General features: G+C 45.8%; 2 protein-coding genes across 2 annotated transcripts; both read left to right on the forward strand.

Annotated features, from left to right (window-relative positions):
- The first annotated feature begins 1,478 nt into the window (after positions 1-1,478).
- kcna1b (potassium voltage-gated channel, shaker-related subfamily, member 1b) lies at positions 1,479-3,982 on the forward strand. Its single transcript, XM_080491946.1, has 2 exons — positions 1,479-1,989; positions 2,196-3,982. The coding sequence occupies exon 2, from the start codon at positions 2,360-2,362 to the stop codon at positions 3,848-3,850; it is 1,491 nt and encodes a 496-aa protein (XP_080348072.1). The 5' UTR covers positions 1,479-1,989; positions 2,196-2,359; the 3' UTR covers positions 3,851-3,982.
- Positions 3,983-18,461: 14,479 nt separating this feature from the next.
- Positions 18,462-20,180, forward strand: LOC308127135 (potassium voltage-gated channel subfamily A member 5; the record flags this gene model as incomplete). The annotated part of the gene is made up of 1 exon (XM_080491945.1): positions 18,462-20,180. One exon carries the CDS (start codon positions 18,462-18,464, stop codon positions 20,178-20,180), a length of 1,719 nt encoding a protein of 572 aa, XP_080348071.1.
- Positions 20,181-22,015: the final 1,835 nt, after the last annotated feature.

The raw sequence follows: 22,015 nt of genomic DNA on the forward strand, positions 1-22,015 counted from the left end.
GAGCAGGGTTAGGAGGATGAGCAGGTCTCCTTGGTCCTGAATGAGCTGTGATAAGCCAATATGATATAAATTCCACCCATCAATACCATTTTGTCCTGTGGAGCGTCGCAGAGTTGGCGCCCATCCCAGTTCACTATAGTGCAGGATCCACCCTGGACAAGTCACCGGTCCATCACAGGACGAAGACACAGAGAGACAGACACCCACACACATTCACAACTAGGGGCAATTTAGTATTAACGATTAACCTCATATCCATGGTTTTGGACTGTGGGATTAAACCCACGCACATGCAGGGAGAACATGCAAACTTCACACAGAAACGACCCAACTGGTGTTTAAACCCGGATCTGCTCGCTGTGAGCGTTGATATAAAATTATAAACCGAAAGAATCCTTATTTAACCATCTTAAATTGCAAAGTTTGAAGTTCTGGCTAAATTATTATCGATCACATGATTTATTTATGTGTAATAAAACAATCTTCACACAAAATTCATCGTCTTAAAGTTATTTAAAGTTTCATTATTCATTAAGCTTTTTAAGCCATAGAAATAAAAGCGGATGGAGTTGGAATATTTAACTATTAATCTTATTGATTATTTTTTCATTTGTATATTATTTTGGTGCTATATCAAATTCAATTTCTGATTATTATTACGTACATAATATCCTAATGTGTTTGTGTGTTTAGTCAGTTTTGAGTCTACTTGTTTTGTGATTATTCTTGAAATTAATTTCCAATTATTTTTATTATTTTTATCAATAATTTTTCTTTCAATATCCCCTGCAAGCTGCCTTAGTTGCATAAATTATCAACCGCAATAATTACATCAAATACAAATATCTTTTAATATTCAAAACATATTGTTTATATTTTTATGATTTTTTTTCCTAAAAAGCTTTATATGATTGTTTTCCTCAAAATAATTTCGATATTTTTATATAGTTTATTCCTGAAGTATCAAATTAAAATTTAATTTCACTACATTTATATTTGACAAATACGCTGTGTTGATTATTTGCGCTGTTTGTATTTTTTCATTGCTCATTCTGTAGTGATTGTGTTTGTACACACGTGTGCTGTTTACCTGTGTTGTTTACATGTGGACTGGTTGTCTTTTGTCTCTGTTACCATGGTAACACCGGCTGCATGGACACCAACATGCAGTCCCGACTGTTGCAAACCGCCCAGCAGCCAATTACGGCGGTGAAACCTCCGACCCGCGGACCGCCGTTCCCACCTGCACGGTGGTTACGTAACGGCACGCTGCGCGCGCCCGCCGCCTGTGCGCGTCGGTTTTATTTTTTTTCTTCCTTTACCTGGGAGTCGTGCCGCGCGCTGCTCGTGTTTTCTCTGCAGACTCCTGCTCGGTTTTTACAGGCTGTCTGCATTGCGTCGAAAACCCCCCCCTCTCCTCGTCCTCCTCGTCCTCCTCCTCTCTCCTAACCCCTCCCTCCCTCCTCCTGCTCCTCTCCCTCCTCTCTGTCAAAGCCTGCAATATGCTTGCGGAGGAGCGGACACGGAGCGCCTCTCCGGAGCGGGAGCCGGTTTCCCTGCTTTCCTTTTTCTCCTCCCCGCAGAAGGAGAGCCGGAGAGCCGCTTCTTTCTGCTGATGCTGCAGCCTCCTCTGCTCCTCCTGCTCCTCCTCCTCTCCCTCCTTTTTATCTGGGCTCCTCTCCGTCCTGTTTCTCCTTCACCTCCAGCATGATTTTAATAAGCTGTCAGGGATTTTTGCTGCGTTCACAGCCGTCTGAAGCCGCTACCTCCTCCTTCTCCTCCTCCTCTTCCTCCTCCTCCTCCTCCTCTTCCTCCTCCTGCAGCCTGCTCCCATCGACGCTGAAAGCCTACACCAAGAGGATACGGATGTTGACCAAGACAACATAGTCTATTAATATTTCACAGAGAGTGTAAAGCGATCTGAGGGCTGCTGGTGGTGGTGGTGGGTGTCCGAAGAGGTGGTGCGTTCCATCCATCTGCTCTGCACAGGTACGTCTTATGTCCACCCAGTGGAGATGCTTCAGATGTACAGAGCGAACCCTCCCGAGTGTCTGTGCTGAGTGCAGACAGGCAGACAGCAGCAGGAATATGCGGTAAAACGCAGCGCAGGAGCTGCAGCATGCTGTTTTTCTGCTGCTGGCTGTGGGGAGGGCCTGTGAAGACCTGTGACCGTCTCACTGTGTTTGTTCCTGCAGGTTCCACATGTCCGGCTCAGAGGAAATGATGATGATGATGAAGAAGGAGAGGGAGGTTGTCTCCAGCTTCTGGCCTCAGTAGGAGCTTCTCCGTCCCTGCCAACCTTCATCCTCGACATCTAGACGCGCCTTCCCCCCCCTTACCCCCCCACCCTCCAGGCAGGATGACCGTGGTGTCCACCGAAAACATGGATGAGACCTCCACCCTGCCAGGCCATCCGCAGGACCCCTACCCGCCGGATGACGACCACGATGACCACGACTGCTGCGAGCGTGTGGTCATCAACATCTCGGGGCTGCGCTTTGAGACGCAGCTTAAGACGCTCGCACAGTTCCCGGAAACCCTCCTCGGGAACCCCAAGAAGAGGATGCGATACTTCGACCCTTTACGCAACGAGTACTTCTTCGACCGGAACCGACCCAGCTTCGACGCCATCCTCTACTACTACCAGTCCGGGGGGCGGCTGCGGAGACCCGTCAACGTGCCATTGGATATGTTTTCAGAGGAAATAAAATTTTACGAACTGGGCGCGGAGGCGATGGAAAAATTTCGTGAGGACGAAGGATTTATCCGTGAGGAGGAGCGGCCGCTGCCGGAGAAGGAGTTCCAGCGGCAGATCTGGCTCCTGTTCGAGCACCCGGAGAGTTCAGGGCCGGCGCGAGGCATCGCCATCGTCTCAGTGATGGTTATTCTTATTTCCATTGTCATATTTTGTTTGGAGACTTTGCCGGAGCTGAAGGAGGACCCGGGTGGCCGCATGCATACGGTTGGAAACACCACCGTCTATTACCACCCCAATGTGCTGACAGACCCGTTCTTTGTGGTGGAGACACTCTGCATCATCTGGTTTTCTTTTGAGTTGATTGTGAGATTCTTTGCGTGTCCGAGCAAAGCTGCATTCTTTAAGAACATGATGAACTCCATCGACATTGTGGCCATCATCCCCTACTTCATCACGCTTGGCACCGAGCTGGCTGATGACCAGGAGAACCGGGAGGGGAAGGGAGGTGGTGAGCAGGCCACGTCCCTGGCCATCCTGCGGGTCATCCGCCTGGTGCGGGTCTTCCGGATCTTCAAGCTGTCGCGCCACTCCAAAGGGCTGCAGATCCTCGGACAGACCCTCAAGGCCAGCATGCGTGAGCTCGGCTTGCTCATCTTCTTCCTCTTCATCGGAGTCATCCTCTTCTCCAGTGCCGTCTACTTCGCCGAAGCTGAGGAGAAGGAGTCCTTCTTCACCAGCATCCCGGATGCCTTCTGGTGGGCGGTGGTTTCCATGACGACCGTTGGCTATGGGGACATGTACCCAGTGACCATCGGGGGGAAGATCGTGGGCTCGCTGTGCGCCATCGCGGGCGTGCTGACCATCGCGCTGCCGGTGCCGGTCATCGTGTCCAACTTCAACTACTTCTACCACCGCGAGACGGAGGGCGAGGAGCAGGCACAGCTGCTCAACGTCAGCAACCAGAACCTGGCGTCGGACACCAACTCCAGCCGCCGCAGCTCCTCGGTGGTCAGCAAGTCGGAGTACATGGAGATCGACGAGGACATGAACAACAGCATCGACAACTTCCGGGAGGCCAACCTGAGGACTGCCAACTGCACGGCGCCCAGCCAGAACTGCGTGAACAAGACCAAGCTGCTGACGGACGTGTGAGGATCTGCCCGACGCCTCACTGTACATATTGTAGAAAATACCTGGATGCTTTATCTCCATCGGTGCATTTTACTCTTTTCTTTGATTCCTTCAAACGTGTGAAGATTTTCAGCCTCACGAGGTCTAATTATTAAAAAAAAAAAAAAAAAAAAATGAAACAGTTTGCAATAGAAGAACGATGAATCGGTGTTTGGGAACAACTTTTGATAAAATATTTATTATATTTAGTAACTTGTACCCTCAAATGGTCACTAATCCCACACATGGATTTTATCAGAGGTTTGGAAACAGATTCTTTTGAAACAGAAGGCAGAATATGGCGGGAAACAGATCATCCAGCTGCATTCTGGGAAGTGCGGTTTGTCCCCCTAAGCAGAGGAGAAAATGTCAGCGCATTTAGAGTCGAGTGTCCTTGATTCTGACCGACTGCAGTTTACAGGCTTCCAGGTGCATTCTGGGAAGTGCAGGTGTTTTTTTTTTTTTTTTTTTTCAAAGCTTTTTCTGGACTTGAGAAAGAAGAGTCACACCATGAGTCTCTGCATTGTGTCATCTACACACCTTTTTCTTTTCTTTTTTTTTTTTTTCAAAACTCTTTCTTTGTTGATGCAGAAACGAGGCTCCCTGGTGCATTCTGGGAAGTGTAGTGTTGTAAAATCTTAGCGAAAACCTGCAATGGGCCGTATCTGGTCCTTGCTGTGTTGGGTAAAGTGTTCTTTAAAAAAAAACAACAACAAAAAACAAACTGATATCTCGAGGGAGGAGATGAAACTGATAGCAGGCCCTTTAAAAGTGTCTCAGCTTCCTTTTTGCACTGAGGAAATTCAGGCAGCTGAAGCACAAATGAAGGTCAGTTTGAATGAGTGTAGTTCCCTCGTTCGCAGGTGAATTCAGTTTCTTTGAATTAGAAAACAGTTATTTTATCTACAGTTCACACTCTTTTTCAAAGATGTGGAAAAGGAGCTGAAAGAGGCAATCTGGGAAACGCAGTTTTTGGGTGCTTCATCCAAAACCAAGCCTCAGTTCTTTTGAGCAAATGTTGTGTGCAGTTTTAAAGGATACCATAGGAGACTCTCCACCAGGTGCATTCTGGGAAAGTTAAACTTGACATTGAACATTTTTCATACTTTTCTCTGTGTGCCTCCACTTTACTTCTTCTTTCTTAATTTTTTTTTATACATTTTGCCTCTGTGTCATTCCAACCTTTGAGAGGTGAATTATAAAAGCAGAACCTTCCTTAAAGGTTGAATATAGAAGATCTTTTTGTTTCAGGATCGAACCGACGTATTGATGACCTGAAATGTAACCAAACCTCAGTTCACCCTGAAGGCGGAAAGGGTTTTTACACGGAAGCTAGCCTGTTAGCATCAAGGTCGTACTGCCCTGTAATACTGGGTCCTACCACAGGGGGCTGTAGTGACTCAGTCTGTGGTGGAGTGGGTTCTCAGTACAACGGGAGAGGAAGACGGAGATTTAATGTAGAACGCTTTTAACAAACTGCCGGGCTCAGCACTGCCACCCTATGGAGGAAAGTGACATTACATCCGTTTTACATGCTGATCCACAATCACTGCAGGTTTCTGTGAAAGCACAACGTACTGCCATGTTTGTCGTCCCTCACACGTGACGTGAGCGGGATTTCTGTGGAGGTGAAATTTGAAGCACTTTACATCCGATCCGAGAGCAGCTAAATGTCTCATGGAGCAGATTCAATGCGAATCGAGCAGAATATAAACGGACGGTGAAACTCATGTTTTTTTTTTTTTTTATTAGTTTTTTTTTTTTCTAATTTGAGGGTACAAATTACTAAATTAACAGGACTTCATCACAACTGCCATGTCTCTGAGTGAAAGACAGCGCCCCCTGCTGGCTTTAACAGGCACCTTATTATCACAGACACACACAGGAGGCCAGCGGAGGATCACTGCCCCCCCACCCACCCACAACAAACCCCCTTCGCGCCCCCCCTCAGCCCCCGGCCGGCTGGAGGTCACTGTATGATGCCATGCAACGCTCCTTTATATAAACGCATGTGGAGACTCTTTTCTCTCTTCTAACGGCATGCTCAGAGACCTCCTCATCTTTTTTTGTTTTTTTTTATTTTTGTTGTTTTTTTTTTTACTCCTGGATTTCTTCTTCTTCTCTCATCAGTTTTCACCAGAAGTGCACTGGCTCTTTCTTCTTCTTCTGGTTCGGCTCATTTCGGAGCTTTTACGTGTTGAATGTTGAAGGGAACAGGAACTCTCAAGGCATGTCCGAGAAAAAAAAAAAAGAAAAAGAAAAAAAGTACTAAACAGCATCGAGGCCTGAACACGGTACAGCTACGTATACTCAGTGCATGACGTCAGTATTACAATGCTTGCAGCTGTGGAGGGACTAGAGGATGAGGAGGAGGAGAAGGAGGAGGTGCATGATGACGGAGCAAGACAGAGGAGACAAATCTGCTAGACAAACAACGACAAAAAAAAAAAAAACCAACAGACAAAAAAGTCAGAAAAGACATATGAAATGATCTTGTTTTTTTTTAATGAAAAGGTGAAGTTTGTGAATCGACATCCTCCTGTTTTCACTGGTCCGCAGCTCTGATCTTTGACGATAGCGTGCATGAGATCATTTGATGTGATTTGTGACTCATTTCTCTGTATTTTTTATTTTTTTTTTAATTTTACTTGACTTTTAAACAGATTCAAGAAGGAAAAAAAAAAGCAAAAAAAAGCAGATATACTTAATTTCTACTTACGATTAGTTTCTAGTGCCTTGAAGCCCGTCTGGTTGTTGGATTGACTGAAGTGCCTCCCGTTAGCACGTGCAGCTTCACTTCTCCTGACACAAACGTGCACACGTGCACCAGTAGAGGGCGCTACACCACCGTTTGTTCTGGGCCGATTAAAAAGCGACAGGCTGACGACACACAGCTGAACACAACTTTACCGCATCTCTTTTTCAATCGTCTCCAGTTCTTTAGTCATTATTTTATCTGTTCTTCGTGGGAATATTTCCAAAGAAAACTGAGATTTGATTATTTTCCGACCACTAGGGGGCACCTTCCTCTCTTCTCACAGGGTCTAAGAAAGTCCACGGGTAATTAACAGTACCTGTTGGAATAATAATGGTCATGCTTCTCTAATGCTAAATGACAATCGTTTTATTCTAGGTCCAAATATTTAAAACAAATTAGTTTTCAGCAAAGCCAACAAAGTTGGTGTTTGAGCTGCCGACACTTAAATCACAATAATCTGTCTCTCTGAGTTCTAACTCTTCATGGCTAACATGCTAGATATGGCGCTGACTACTTTTCCGCAGGATTGTCGCTTGACGTAAAAACAAAACAACAGCAATCACAAATCACTCGCTATGAAAACCTGCTGAGTCACGGCCCACAAGTTAATTTGTTCTTCCGTTTTAACCTGAAAACAATGTAGAATTAGCCGCTTGGATTAGCGATGCTAAAGAGGCTGTGGACTACGTTTATGGACCAACTTGACTTTATAACTGCCTTTGTATTGTTTAATTATAAACTAAAGTGCATAATATTTCACTTTTCAGTCAGTTCAGTAGCTAGCTGATTAGCGCCGTTAAATTTCAGCTTTATTTTGTTTACACTGGATTATTATTATTATTATTATTATTATTATTATTATTATTATTATTATTATTACAGCACCTATAAGAACAGTGTTCACAAAGTGCTTTGAGAGTAAAAACAAAATAATGCAGGAAAGTCTTGAGAAGACAGGCAATAAAGTCAGACACTAAAATTAATTACAGATGACAACACGGGAAACGCAGAGGCAGCTAAAAAGAGAGAACGTATAATATAACTGGTGCATCATTTTGATAAAAAAAATAAATCAATGAAACACGAAAGCAAGTTAAAGTTAAAGTGGACTTCAAATAAAAGCAAGTCTATAAAAGTTGGTTTTTAGAAGTGATTTCAAAGAGGTTATGGATTAGTGGGGCATTTTAACACCTGAGCTCATTTAATCCTTCAGTAGATACAACAAAACAAAATCTAAATCCATTTTCATGGGGTCTACAAATGAGTCCAAAAGAAGTAGTCATTGTGCAATTAATCCTGCAATACCACGTTTTACCAACAGATGGTGTAATGAGTCGGTCTAGGGCTCGGCCATTTTATATATCTGTTTACATGAAAATGAACTAAGACGTCTGGGTCAGTCAGAACCCACCCAAGAGACCACGTGATCGATGAGCCTCTCTTCAAAACGGCATCTTCACACTATCACAAGTCCTCTCAACATTACTCACTGTTCTTAACAGCAGAAGTGACAAAATCTCAGTTTTCAGCACATTTTACTGGATTTGACTGTTTCACACGATGGAATCTAAGGATGGACTTTACTTTGCACTCGGATATCAAAACCAATCAAAATCTGACTTTTGAGGAAATGTTTGACAAATGCTAAATGTTGTTGTTTTGTGCACAAATGATTCAGAGAATAAATCCGAGGAAGAAAACAGAAAACACGCGGAAGCATTTGGAGACGTGAACAACGACTAGAAGACTTTCTTCCGGAAATGAGCGAACGAAAAAACACAAAGAACTTCAGATGTTTGTTTGGATTAGAAAATATAATCAGAAATAATTCAACTGGGAGGTTCGGTGTCTCTGCTGTGTGTCGTCGTCCCGTCGTTTACAGCCTGTTTACGAAAAAAAAAAAGTCCCTTTAAGTAAGACTTAAAATCAGTGGTGAAAGTCAAAGACAGAGAGAGAGAGAGAGAGAGAGAGAGAGAGAGAGAGAGAGAGAGAGAGAGAGAGAGAGAGAGAGAGAGAGAGAGAAGATAACTGCAGTTTTTAACATTATAATCACATTTTGAACAAAAGAGTGAGATTTTCCTGGGAGCAGCTTCCTGTGACTTCTGGTCACACTGCAGGGAAACTAAGTGGAAGAGGACCAAATCACTTTTTGTACCATGTGATCAGAGCAGCTGATGAAAACAGGAAACCAGCCGCTCTGATCGCGTTTCTTTATTTTTCCAGCTTCAAACTGCTGTTAAATCACCGCTAACTGACGCTACACTTCACACGCTTCTCAACTTTTTCCTGAAGTTTCACTTTTCTGCGGCGTGAAAATACCCAGAAATCTGGTTCGTTTAACTTGTTGTGAAAAAAAAAAAAAAACACCAGAGTGAAGTTCAAACTGCAGAAACTTGATTTTATTCAAAAAACCGATGAGTCGTCGTTTCAGGAAAAAGTTTAATTGGTACACGAAAAGGCTGAAAAATTCTGAATTACCTACGTTTATAAAGATGTTGAATGAGAAGACAAAGATGATGATGATGATGATGATGATGATGATTACATTCGTGATGGGAATGATGACGATGATGATTACAATAATGATGATGATGATGATGATTACTATAATGGTGGTGGCGATGGTGACGCTGATGATGTCGATGGCGATGAAGACGACTTTCCTCACTAAAGCAGGACCATGAACACATCTTTATAACTAACTGATAACTAGTAGTGCGTCTCCAGTCGGAGGACTGGTTAGTTCCTCCGCCGAGTGAGTTAGTCCGTTAGCTTTAGCTCCCGTGTCTCCTCTCAGTCTACAGCTGAAGATAAACGTACGTGTCGCTCCTTTACGTATTGCTGAGAGGCTCCCCGAACTCGGCGCCTCTGACGTCACTTCCTGTGTTGTTTGTTTGTTTGTTTATTTATTTTTTTCTGGTTCGCAGCCTTTATTTTTGGGTTATTTGTCGGCGACAGATCATCTGTAACCTGCCAGGTTCATCACTCTCATCAGATAGAACCAAATCCAATAAACTCTGAGAGATCAAACACTCTCCGGCCTCATCTTTCACTCTAGAATGGACAGATCTATTTTACAACCTGTTGTGGTGGACTGAACCTTTCTAATGAGCACAGATCTGTTTGTGTAGATCCGTTCTACGTGTGTTGTGGTGACCTTTGGGTTGTTTGTATCTATTAGGCAGAGTTTATATAGAACACGTTGAAGGAGATCTACAATCAGTAACACGAGACCGCAGGTATTATTATAACACTGAGATCAAGTACAGCACTTTTAAATAGTACACACACGCACACACACGCACACACACACGCACACACACACGCACACACACACACACACACACCTGTTACAGAGTCATGTAACCTGTGATCGGCCCTCTGGTTTTGTTTTTCCCTTCAGTCTCAGGTGACGGAATTAGCTGTGAACAGTTTAACCTGTAAACCTGGAACCGTGTGTGTGTGTGTGTGTGTGTGTGTGTGTCTGTGTGTGTGTGTGTGTCTGTGTGTGTGTGAGATTTGTCGGCGTTAATCATTCAGGAACAGCCAAAATGCCTCCTTTAAACCCTCAAACCAGCACCTGTCCTGATCCGTCCAGTAGACGTGAGACGTGTCACGGTGTCTCCAGATGTTGACAGGAAATATGTAAATGAGTCCGAATAGTGATTTTTGTTGGGTCAATATCAATTCAATTCTACTTTTACAGAGATAATCTGAGCAAGGTTAGAGAAAAGAAAGAAAAGGAGAGGACAGAGACGGAAGGTCAACCAACTAATCAACCAACTACACAACCAACCAAGCCACTGACTGTTTGACCAAGCAAACAAACAATATATAAGAATCGTCTGATACTTGCCGGGTTATTTCTTGTTTTTATTTTCTGGTTTAGCAGTTTTTGATGACTTTGAAACATTTTATTTTTATGATTTTGTAAAAATCTAATTGGGATTCTGGTGGTTTATTACACATTGTTGCTGGTTCTTGTTGGTTCAGTACTACATTTACAGTTGTGTGTGTGTGTGCGTGTGTGCGTGTGTGCGTGTGTGCATGTGTGTGTGTGTGCGTGTGTGTGTGCGTGTGTGTGTGCGTGTGTGTGTGTGTGTCTAGTGCAGGTTAAAAAGCAGAACCCCCCCTTTAGTGGGGGGATTAGAGGGGATTTGTGAGCTACATTAGGAGGAGACCCTCTGACGGCCATCACTCTCATCAGCAGCTTCAAATCTGTCATGTGTGCGGCTATTTTAGGAGTTGTACACAAACAGACTGAAGACCTGCCCTGGTCCAGCGTCCAGGCTGACCCAGGACAGCATCCCGGCGTCCAGTCCGACCTGTAGAAAAAGTCCCAGCAGACTATAAACTCACCATTTTAAACCATACATTGATGACTCAGCACAAAGTGCAAGACTCTCAATGGACAAATGGACTCTGACTTAGCGAGACCCAATCAGATTCCTCCACACGTCGAGGTTCTGCTATGTTCACGGGTGTGATTGGATGAGGAAACTCTGAAAGACTGAAGGAAAGACCTGACGTACCCCACAATGCAGGACGTGTGGCTGAAAATGGAGAAAAAATGAGAGTAAAGGAAATGAAGTCAAAGACAAGCGATGTGAAATGTTGCAGGCACCCACTGCACCAACTCCAACCAGATGTGAGACTTCTGGCGCCCTCTTCTGGTCATACTGTAGAGCTGTTATTTAGAAGGCAGGAGACGTGCAGAAATCCACTAATCCACTAATATAATAAAAATATAAAACTGAATTTATCTGCACCTTTAACAAACTTCAAATAACAAAGACAGAGCATTTATACATTTAATCAAAGGTATAACTACAAAGCAGGTTAAAAACAACTTACAGTTAAACACAGCCAACACCACCCCCTGGTGGCCGCCTTGCAGCACTGCAGCTCGACTCAACACAAACCGTCATTGAGGGAAGCAGAGCTTCGATATAGCAACAGGGTTATACTACTACTGGACGTCACCATGGCAACAGGGTTATACTACTGAACGTCACCGTGGCAACCTATCAAGTGATGAGAGGAGGAGCAGGAACAAAAAAAGAAGAGAGAGAAAGAAAACAATTCAGAGACATGACTACAACCTACAACACACACACACACACACACACACACACACACACACACACACACACACACACACACACACACACACACACACACACACACACACACACACACACACACACACACACACACACACACACACACACACAGGAGAACCACATTGCCCTGACGATTTTCGACTTTGTGCATCTGAATCCCATGCGAGGCCTGAGATCAGTAATTCCAGTTTGTCTCCAAACCGTCCGAGGGGATTTAAGAAACTGCATTTCCTGAAAGTCGTGATTCACCGAATTTGCTCGACCTTCGCTGACACCCAGAAAAGTCAGAGGCAGAGTCGCGAGTGTGGCGCTGACTCATGGGCATTAGCCAAGGTCAAGAAGGCCTGGGCAATCTGAACATGATGACAGTGGGTCGATCCAGGCGTCCCAAGTTAATGGTGGCCCAGGAGGGTCAACGCAACTACAAAAGCTCCAACTGAAATGCAAAAGTCACAACGAAAGTTTGCAGAGGTTGGAAGAACAGGCTTTGTTTCCAGGGGACAATATTGTCAGACAGACTATTTTAATTATGGGATAATTGTGAGTTAACTTCTGTTGCTTTGTGACTTTTTCCTCTTGTGTTTGCAGCTTTCGCATGTTGGAGAATGCTTGTTTCTCTTTTTGTGATGAAGACTCCTGCTTTGGGGATTACTTCTTCATCCCCCACAATCCTTGAATTCTGCCTCTATTAGAGGAGCTCTTTCTCTGTGACTACACTGGCAACCAATTTGTACCTGGTGCTTTTTTTTTTTTTTTTAAACTGTATTTTTTATTAGATGTTTCAAGTTTTCTTGAACGTGTAATAGACAAAAAGAAATACTAGTATTATTTACTGCTAGTACTATTTACTATAGGGAGTGGGAGTCAAGTGTAAGATATGTTTATTTAATTTTTTGCGTTAATATATTGTTTATCCAATTTTAAACCTGGTTTTAACATCGACCATGAATTCTGTTCTTGTTCTTTCACCCTGAAATTGGGAGAGCCATTGGTGAAAATAGATGTGTGTGTGTGTGTGTGTGTGTGTGTGTGTGTGTGTGTGTGTGTGTGTGTGTGTGTGTGTGTGTGTGTGTGTGTGTGATTACTGAAAATTGCAGGACGAAGAGCGCCACCAGCTGGCTGCTCTGTGTTTCATGAGGAACAGGAAAAAAATAACTTTAAGATTCAATACATTTCTTTGAAAAAAATAGATGCGCGCGCACACACACACACACACACACACACACACACACACACACACACACACACACACACACACACACACACACACACACACACACACACACACACACACACACACACACACACACACACACACACACACAGTATACTATACCAACCAGAAGACTCTTAAATCCTGTCTTTTTCTAATGCTTTTCACTGTTAATACCCTCACTCTATGAGAGAGAGAGAGAGAGAGCGAGAGAGAGAGGGGAGGGGGTGGTGGGGGATCTGTCTGGGGATTTGGACAGCTGTCAATTAAAATCCCTCGACACAATCTCCTCTCCATCAGCACCACAGCGTCGCTCTGCTCGGCAGCACTCCTCACACATCCTCCATGTTTTTTTTTTCCCCCTCAGATGCATTTGTGAGCTTGCATGTGTGCAGTTTGTGTAGAGCAGCATGCTGTTATTACTTCTGCAGGCTGTAATCCCCCCACCCCCCACCCCCACCCCCCATCCTCCTCCCTCTGACTCCTCTACTCTGCAGCCTTGGTTGACTTGTATAACCAGTCATTGGACTGCTGCGGTTCTGTTGGTGGAGTGGATTGTCTCTCAGACACAGAGGTTGCAGGTTCAATCTCCTGCCCATACGTCAGCCAGACATCTAACCCCATTGATTGAGCAACGTCCACGGCAGCTGGCATTTATGTGTGTGAGCCTGCTGAGAAGAAGCAGACATTTCACGAGTGTATGATGGATGATGATTTTATATATATATATATATATATATATATACATACTCAAACTTCCTAAAAAAAAGCAGTTTTTTTAACCCTTTTAAGCATTTGAGACTCTTTGAGAATAAATTCTTCATTCATTCATTCATTTATTCATTCATACCTATCTAAATTGATTTAAATATAATTTATTTAGATTTTATTGAAATGGATTTTTACAATTTTAATTTCATTTAATTTGTAGGTTTTTTTTTTATTAAATAGTAGTTTTAGTCATTTTACCATTTTTAAGCATTTTAGGCAAGAACATTTTTTTGAATAATAAGCCAGGTATGCAAATAAGATATTAATAATGGAAAGATTATACTGCAATGGAATCGTTCTGCATATTAAGAATTTTGATGCATGTTTTAATCTATTTATTGTCTTTTAAGTTGCCGTGTTTTTAACTCGAAGTTGTATAGATTCACTTTCGTTGTTTCATGTTTCTTGCGTTTTTATTCCCACTGCCCCCGAGACCTCATCTGGCCTCATCTGGCCTCATCTGGCCCAAGCAGCAATCAATCAACCAATGAGCAACAGGTGCAGCAGACCAGGAAGTAGAAAGAAGCAGGAGGGCGCAGACAGGAAGTGAACGGAGAGAAGACCAGAAGGAAGAGGGCGACCTGCGGGTTCAGACTGGCTCCTGGCCACGCGGCAGGCCGCCATGCTTTACCTGTGTGTGTATGTATTCACACTCTTCATGGTAGGTGGCAGTAACATCCTGAAATACTGACTGACAACAAACGTTTCACACCACTGAGGAAAACCTGTGAAATGCAGACAAACTATATGAAATATGGATTTCTTTTTTTTTATAAAAAAATTGTGTTTTCTGTAGCAGGGTGCTTGTAAATGGAAAAAAATAAAATAAGCTGTAAACATGAGCATTCTCTGACAGAGGAGCCCGATGAGTGTTTCAGAAGAAAGTTCAAGACCGTAAGACACTAAATTGATCTCCACAGAGTGATCTCCTCAGTGTGATCGCCTCAGAGTGGCCATTTTTCCCACACAAATGTACCTAAACAATTTCTCTGGACAAAGAGTTTCTACGACGTCTTCAACTCCACAAATTTAAGTTCATGTTCGCCACGATCAACTGAATGAATGACAGGAAAAGAGGAATTGGACTTGGACGGATTGGAAGAACAGGACATGGAACCATCGCCTCATTTAACACTAAAGAACGCCGTCCGAAAGGTAAGCGACACCAAAGTGCAAATTAACAGACATTCAGATAATAATTATTTTTCCTTTTCACTATATTTAGTCTGATTATTCAGCAGTTTCATAAGCTGACATTGTGGATTCATTGAGAATAAACATAGAATAATAAATCAGTGACCGATGGCAGCCAGATTACCATGACATTGATGTATTAAGACTTTAAATGAATGTTGACTGGATTGGACGTGAAGCTTTCTGGACCGACGGGAGGCGCCTCCACGTGTCCCTGATGATGCAGGTTATTTAAAGGTCAAACCAGGAAATGAACAGGAAACACACCGTGCAGCTTCCTCTCGTCCTCCAGGAAGGTTGGACATGAGAAAGTCTTCATCGCACGTCTAAGGACGACATGTTTTACACGTCGTACGACAAAACTAATAAGAGAAATGTGTTTGAAAGATGTTTATGTTGCAGTGACTTGTTCAAAGGGGCGTCCTCGACCCACCGTGGACTTTGCCTCAAAAGTTCCCAGATCTACACAGACATCTGTAGAAGTGGGCGGCCATACGCACCGAGACGCGCAGATGCACATACGTGTATGCAGACACCAGCAGTTGTCTGCAGCTGGACGCAGACATAAGCAGAGGTTTACAGACGTGCCGGCGTACGGAGACGCACACAAACATATGCTGGCGTGCACAGATTTATGCTGCTGCATATGCATGCAGACTTACGTCGACTTATGTAGATTTCACAGATTTGCACCGACTTACAAAGACTTACGCAGACGTGCGCAGATTTACGCAGGCGTACGTAGACGTACGTAGCCGCTCGTAGTCGCGCTGAGCTCCGGTCTAAAGCGGAGAAGGTGACCTATTTAAAAGGTTCGTTTCTTGGCCCTGCGGGTGGATTAGCAAACAAAGCAGGAGCACTATATTTATCCTCCTCCTTATCTCATGCTGCCGCCTCATCAGGACGACAACCCGCAGCAGATTAATGCCCCGTCCTCTCTGCACCAGCAACCCCCTCGACCACACTCTGCCACTGCGCCACTGTGCCACGCTGCCATTTCACACACTGGGACCAGGAGCGGGAGGAGCTTCACTATGAAATCGTCCCGAAGCTTTCCAGGATTTTTTCTGCCGCTCCGCACTTGGTGCCGACGTTTTCATCCTGTTGTCGCGTACAGCAGAGGCGGTACCAGCATTAGCATAGATGCTAACATGGCGGCATCACTGGCAAGCAGTTGTTGACAGCACATGTCAACAGGCCGAGCATTAGTAGCAGCGGCAGCAGCTCTCGCCACAGCAGAATGAGATGTGCAGCATTAGCAGCATAATGAAAAGCAGAATTGGCGGCAGTAGCATGAGAAACGGCAAGGATAGTGGCATTAGCATTCGCAGCTGCAGCATTAGCCCGAGCGTATTAGTTACTGATGCTCAGAGCTAATGTGTGAGCCGCACATGTCGGTTCTGGTTGCCGGTGGTTACCTGTTGCCATGGTTACCAGCTTACACACGCATGCAGAAACATTTGGAAAAAGAGGACTCTTCTTGTTGCCATGGTTACCACAGTAGTACGCACGTGTTGGGTCTTATCACAACACAGCTCAGCACGTTGAACCGGCCACCGTCTTTCATCATAAACAAGGCGTGGAAGGAGCCGTCTCTTCCTTACTTCAATACAACTTTATTTGTCATTCTTCTGACAGTTCTGTTGCAATCGCCTCTGCTGACCGTCATTCTGTCTTTTTTTAAACTTCAACACCAGCTTTAGAACCACAGCGAGCTTCAGCATTAACGTTTTTGAGCTTCTTTAGCAGCTGTGGAGCTGCAGGAGGTTTATAACTTCACTTCTGATTTATCTTCAGCTTCCTGATTGCTGACTAGACGAAAGAAGCATCAGTGTTGTGACTCTCTCTGTCTCTCTCTCTCTCTCTCACACACACAATACAGATGTTCCTGCAGTGACTCCCCTGTTCTACTGCAGAACAGTTGTAAACACTGACATAGCTGAGCTTCATGTTTTCAAAATAAGATTACTTGTGCAAAATGTAGTTTGTATTGACATAATGTGTTAATAAAACCTGTGGGTGAAACTTGTTGATCAGAGATGTTTTAACATGATATATGACAAAGATCGATGTGATAAATAAGGATGCATCTCACGGAGACATGTTAACAGAATGTTGGTGTATTAATGAGACGAGTTAGTAAACTATATGAGTTACACGTGTTGACGTGAGATTTTAAAGAGGCGTGTTAGTGAGAAGTGTTAAGAGGTTTTAGTAAACTTTGTCAATAAGCGTGTTATTGACGGGTATTAATAGGACATATGAGACATGTTAATGACACATTTTGGTGAGATGGGATGTGAGGTGTTAATGAGACATGTTAATGAGGTCTATTAATGACATGTTAGTAAAATGTAAAATGTGTTGATAAGGTGTGTTAATAATACATTTTAATAATATATGTTAATGAGACTTGTTTGTGGGATGTGCTCATGAGACGTATTAATAAACGGTGTTGGTGAGACGTTCAAATGAGATTTGTAAATGGAAGGCGGTAATGAGATGTGTTAGTGTAACACGTTAATGACATGTTATGTACTAATTACGTGTTGGTAAAACGTGTTGTTGGTGACACGTGTTGGCGTTGTGCAGGTTTCAGGTGGACTCCGATGTTCCTTGCATGTGTTTTATTTTTTTCCCCCGCCCTCTCTTATACAACAGCAGCTCTCAGCTCTTTAATGTGTTCGGCACAAAGCTTTTCCACATGAGGAGCTCCTCGGTTGGTCCTTTTCATTCGGGGCCTTTATGGCCTTTGTGTAGCTGCAGTGTGGCTGCGGGCCGAGGCCCCGGGCCCTCGCTCTGCTCTTTATGTGGACGCTTCCTGCTGCCTCTCAATGGAAGAAATGGACTCTTTATTCCTCTTTCACGGTACGGAGTGCAGCAGCTCCGACATACGGACACCTCCTGCTCCTCCTCACTGCTCCTCCTGCCACTCATTTTCTTCCTTCGAAAGACCTTTGACCCCCGAGAGTAATTATAAATGCAGAAATAGGGTGCGAAAAATGTAAAGATCAATAAAATATGTCATCTTTCTTTATCGTTTCTCCTCTCCAGCTCCTTGCTGTACTTGTGCAGAAAATATGAGCAGAGTTTCTATTTGCTTACAGTGAAACAAAAACATGAAGCACATAGTGGAGAGAGAGAGAGAGAGAGAGAAACGGTGAGAGAGGGAGAGTGTAACCGAGAGACGGAGGGAGGGTGAGAGAGAGTGAGGGAGAGAGAGAGAGTGAGAGAGACTTCGCACTTCGTCTTTCGGACATTTTCAGACGCCTCTGAACTCTCCAGCAGCACTTTTGACGTCAGGAATAATCGGTTCCCCGCACGCGCGCTCATCCGGGTCCTCCTCGCGTCCTCCGCGGCGGAGCGTCACAAGCGGCGGTGGCAGCTCGGATACGGATGCTTCAGCGGCAGGACGCGGCGGCGGCGGCGGCTGGAGGAGACGCGGCTGTGATCTGAGCTCCGGGAGGATGCTCTCGCTCCGGATCAACAAGTCCGCTCGGCGCGAGGCTCAGTGAGCGTGTGGATGGCTGCGGGATGGAGATAGCTTTGGTGAGCTTCGAGAACGGCGGCGCGAAAGGCAGCGGCGGCGGAAACAATGCGGAGGAGAGCTGCCGGAACGCGCTGGACGTCCCTCAGCCGGGCTTCGTGCAGACTGGACTGGGAGAGGACTTCGGCAAGGAGCTGAACACTCGCGGCAGCGCCGCTCCGCAGCAGCAGCCGCAGCAGCCGCAGCAGCAGCCGCTCAGCTGGAAGATCAACGACATGAACAACACCCTCAGCTGCAGCGAGAACGCCATGGATGCGCTTTTACGCGCGGACCACAGCCCCCACCTGTTCGATGAGGACCTGCTGGACATGGACATGGACACGGAGAGCAACGAGAGGGTGCTCATCAACATCGCGGGGCTGCGCTACGAGACCCAGCTCGGCACCCTCAACCAGTTCCCGGACACCCTGCTGGGAGACCCCACCAAGAGGATCAAGTACTTCGACCCGCTCCGGAACGAGTACTTCTTCGACCGCAACAGGCCGAGCTTCGACGGGATCCTCTACTTCTACCAGTCCGGGGGGAAGATCCGCAGACCCGTCAACGTGTCTATCGATGTGTTCGCGGACGAGATCCGCTTCTACCAGCTGGGGGAGGAGGCCATGGAGAGGTTCCGCGAGGACGAGGGCTTCATAAAGGAGGAGGAGAAACCGCTGCCCCAGAACGAGTTTCAGAAGCAGGTCTGGCTCATCTTCGAGTACCCGGAGAGCTCGAGCCCGGCGCGGGGCATCGCCATCGTGTCCGTGATCGTCATCACCATCTCCATCATCACCTTCTGCCTGGAGACGCTGCCAGAGTTCAGGGACGAGCGCGAGCTGCCGGTGACCAGCCGGCTGGACAACAGCACGGCGCCGCGGCCCTCGCTCACCTTCACCGACCCCTTCTTCATCATCGAGACCACCTGCGTCATCTGGTTCACCTTCGAGCTCTTCGTGCGCTTCTTTGCGTGCCCCAGCAAGTCGGAGTTCTCCAAGACCATCATGAACATCATCGACATCATGTCCATCATGCCTTACTTCATCACGGTGGGCACGGAGCTCGCGGAGCAGCAGGGCCAGGAGCACCAGAACGGACAGCAGGCCATGTCCCTGGCCATCCTGCGGGTCATCCGCCTGGTGCGGGTCTTCCGGATCTTCAAGCTCTCGCGCCACTCCAAAGGTCTGCAGATCCTCGGACAGACCCTCAAGGCCAGCATGCGCGAGCTCGGACTGCTCATCTTCTTCCTCTTCATCGGGGTCATCCTCTTCTCCAGCGCCGTCTTCTTCGCGGAGGCGGACGAGCCCGAGTCGCACTTCTCCAGCATCCCGGATGCCTTCTGGTGGGCCGTGGTCACCATGACTACGGTGGGATACGGCGACATGCGCCCGGTGACGGTCGGCGGGAAGATCGTGGGCTCACTGTGCGCCATCGCGGGCGTGCTGACCATCGCCCTGCCGGTGCCGGTCATCGTGTCCAACTTCAACTACTTCTACCACCGCGAGACGGACCAGGACCAGTCCTCGCTGAAGGACGAGCCCAACAGCGGCCGCGCGAGCCCCGAACTGAAGCGCAAAGGCAGCAAGTCGTCGGCCAAGTCACAGGACGCGGAGAACAACGACGGCGGCGGCAAGTCGGTGGAGAAGGCGAACATCAAGGCCAACAGCAGCACGGACTTCAAGCGGTCTCTGTACGCGTTCTGCCTGGACACGCGGGAGACGGACCTGTAGCCCTCGCTTGCCGCCCCGCACCGCCACGCACCACGCACCACGCCGCCCCGCAGCGCTCGGCGTAGCTGTAGAATAAACTCCTGGCTCGGTGCAGTGTGGCGCATCAGACACATGGCTTTCCTGAAAAGTTTAGAGAGCGACGGGCCGATTTATCAAAAGCACATTTAATCCCCTCATCCGCTCCCGCTCGCGCGCGCTGCGCAGCGCCGCGCAGCGCCGCGCGGCCCTTTAACCAAACCCCGCCGCTCCGAGCGCGTCTCGTGGCCGCTTCGGGTGGCTCACGCGCACCGGACATGAAGCGTGTAGGTGGACTTCAGGACTCCGTGTACATAATGTAGGAAGCAGTTTAGTTTAACACAAAGAAAACGAAGCCAAATCCCCCTTCAGCTCGTGTTTCTCCTCTCAGGCCTCCCGCTGTGTCTCCCCCGCCTGTTTCTGCTCGCGTGCTTCTCCTCCTCCACCCGCCCAGGAAGTTTTAGTGTTTTTGTTTTTATTGGACCTACTGGAGATCAAAGTTCAGCGGAGAGAGTGAGCACCTCCACCAGCAGGTCAGTGCAGGAAAAGCACACCCACCTTTCTTCGCACCTCTTCCATTACGCACAGCGTAATGGAAGCCTTTCGCTCCATCATCAAACACATCTCCACCTTCCAAAACTCCTCCATCAAACACATCTCCACCTGACAAAACATTTGCAGCATCAAACACACCTCCACCTTCCAGCAGGTCATTGCTGCAGACACCAGCAGGGTTCATTAAGATTCCTGCTGATGCGCCATGACTCTGTCCACACGTGAACCAAAATCCGGTTTGATTATCAAAAGAAATGTCTCCCACAAAAAAAGGTAACTTTCTCCTTGCTTGGAACATTGTGGATTACATCAGAGTAGACTGCATCAGAGGATATCCCTCAAAAATGATGTTTTGTAAACATGTTTAAATGAGGATTTGTTAAAAACACTCTACTTTTTTAATATCTCAAATGTAACATAACAGGAATATCTGTGCAGTCGGCACTGCGCTCTGAATTCACACAAAAACAGCCGTCACAATTGTGTTTCTTCATTTTTAGTATCTGAGAATAATGAACATTTCTCCAGAGATTTAAGGGAGGTTTCTTGGATTGTTGACAAATTTAAATTTTAGTCACAAACTGAAATGCAATTCAGAAAATGTTGCTTTTAAAACATATTTAAAGCTCAAATAATAGTTTATTAGACATCTTTTTTTACATCTAATGTTGCTCCAAATCAGCATTATGCTCTCTGTGTATGGAATGTTGTTCTCAGTATATTATCTGAAAATGATAAAAAAAAAAAAAGAATGATCAAAAATGGAAGATAGAATGAGATTACTTGTTGGTTTGAAGGTCAAAGGACCGTCTATCTGAGCAAACCTCTGGGCTGTTTGTCTTTAACTGTAAGAGGAGCTGTCCAATCAGCACCAGGCTCTGCAAGTCATTCCTGTTTGGCAAAGGGTTCGGTTGGTAATGGAGGTTCACCTGTTAAATTAGAAGTGGAGCATCACTGCACTTTTAAGTTCAAAATGTACAAGTGTGAGCTTCTGCTACAAAACATCAACTTTCAGTATCCGTAGGTGCTTTCCGAGTTTAGAGACGTACATGTTAAAATGTGTGACACACTGCTGAGTGTCCTCTGTGATTGGACGGTGGGACTGCAGAAGCGCTGGAGGTCATTGTAATGACTCATACATACATGGACACGCCGCTCTATTTCTGGTTTTTTTAAAATATCCTTCATATCCTAGATGGCCTGTGAGTTAATGTGAGGAGAAGTCCTGTCCGAGCAGCTTCTCGGGATGGGTGAAAACATCAGGA

The sequence above is a fragment of the Lipophrys pholis genome, assembly GCF_963383615.2.
Source record: "Lipophrys pholis genome assembly, chromosome: 22".
Classification (NCBI taxonomy): domain Eukaryota; kingdom Metazoa; phylum Chordata; class Actinopteri; order Blenniiformes; family Blenniidae; genus Lipophrys; species Lipophrys pholis.

What these genes read in the sequence shown, in the direction of transcription:
- kcna1b (XM_080491946.1), top strand. Translation starts at nt 2,360, where the DNA reads ATGACCGTGGTGTCCACCGAAAACATGGATGAGACCTCCACCCTGCCA.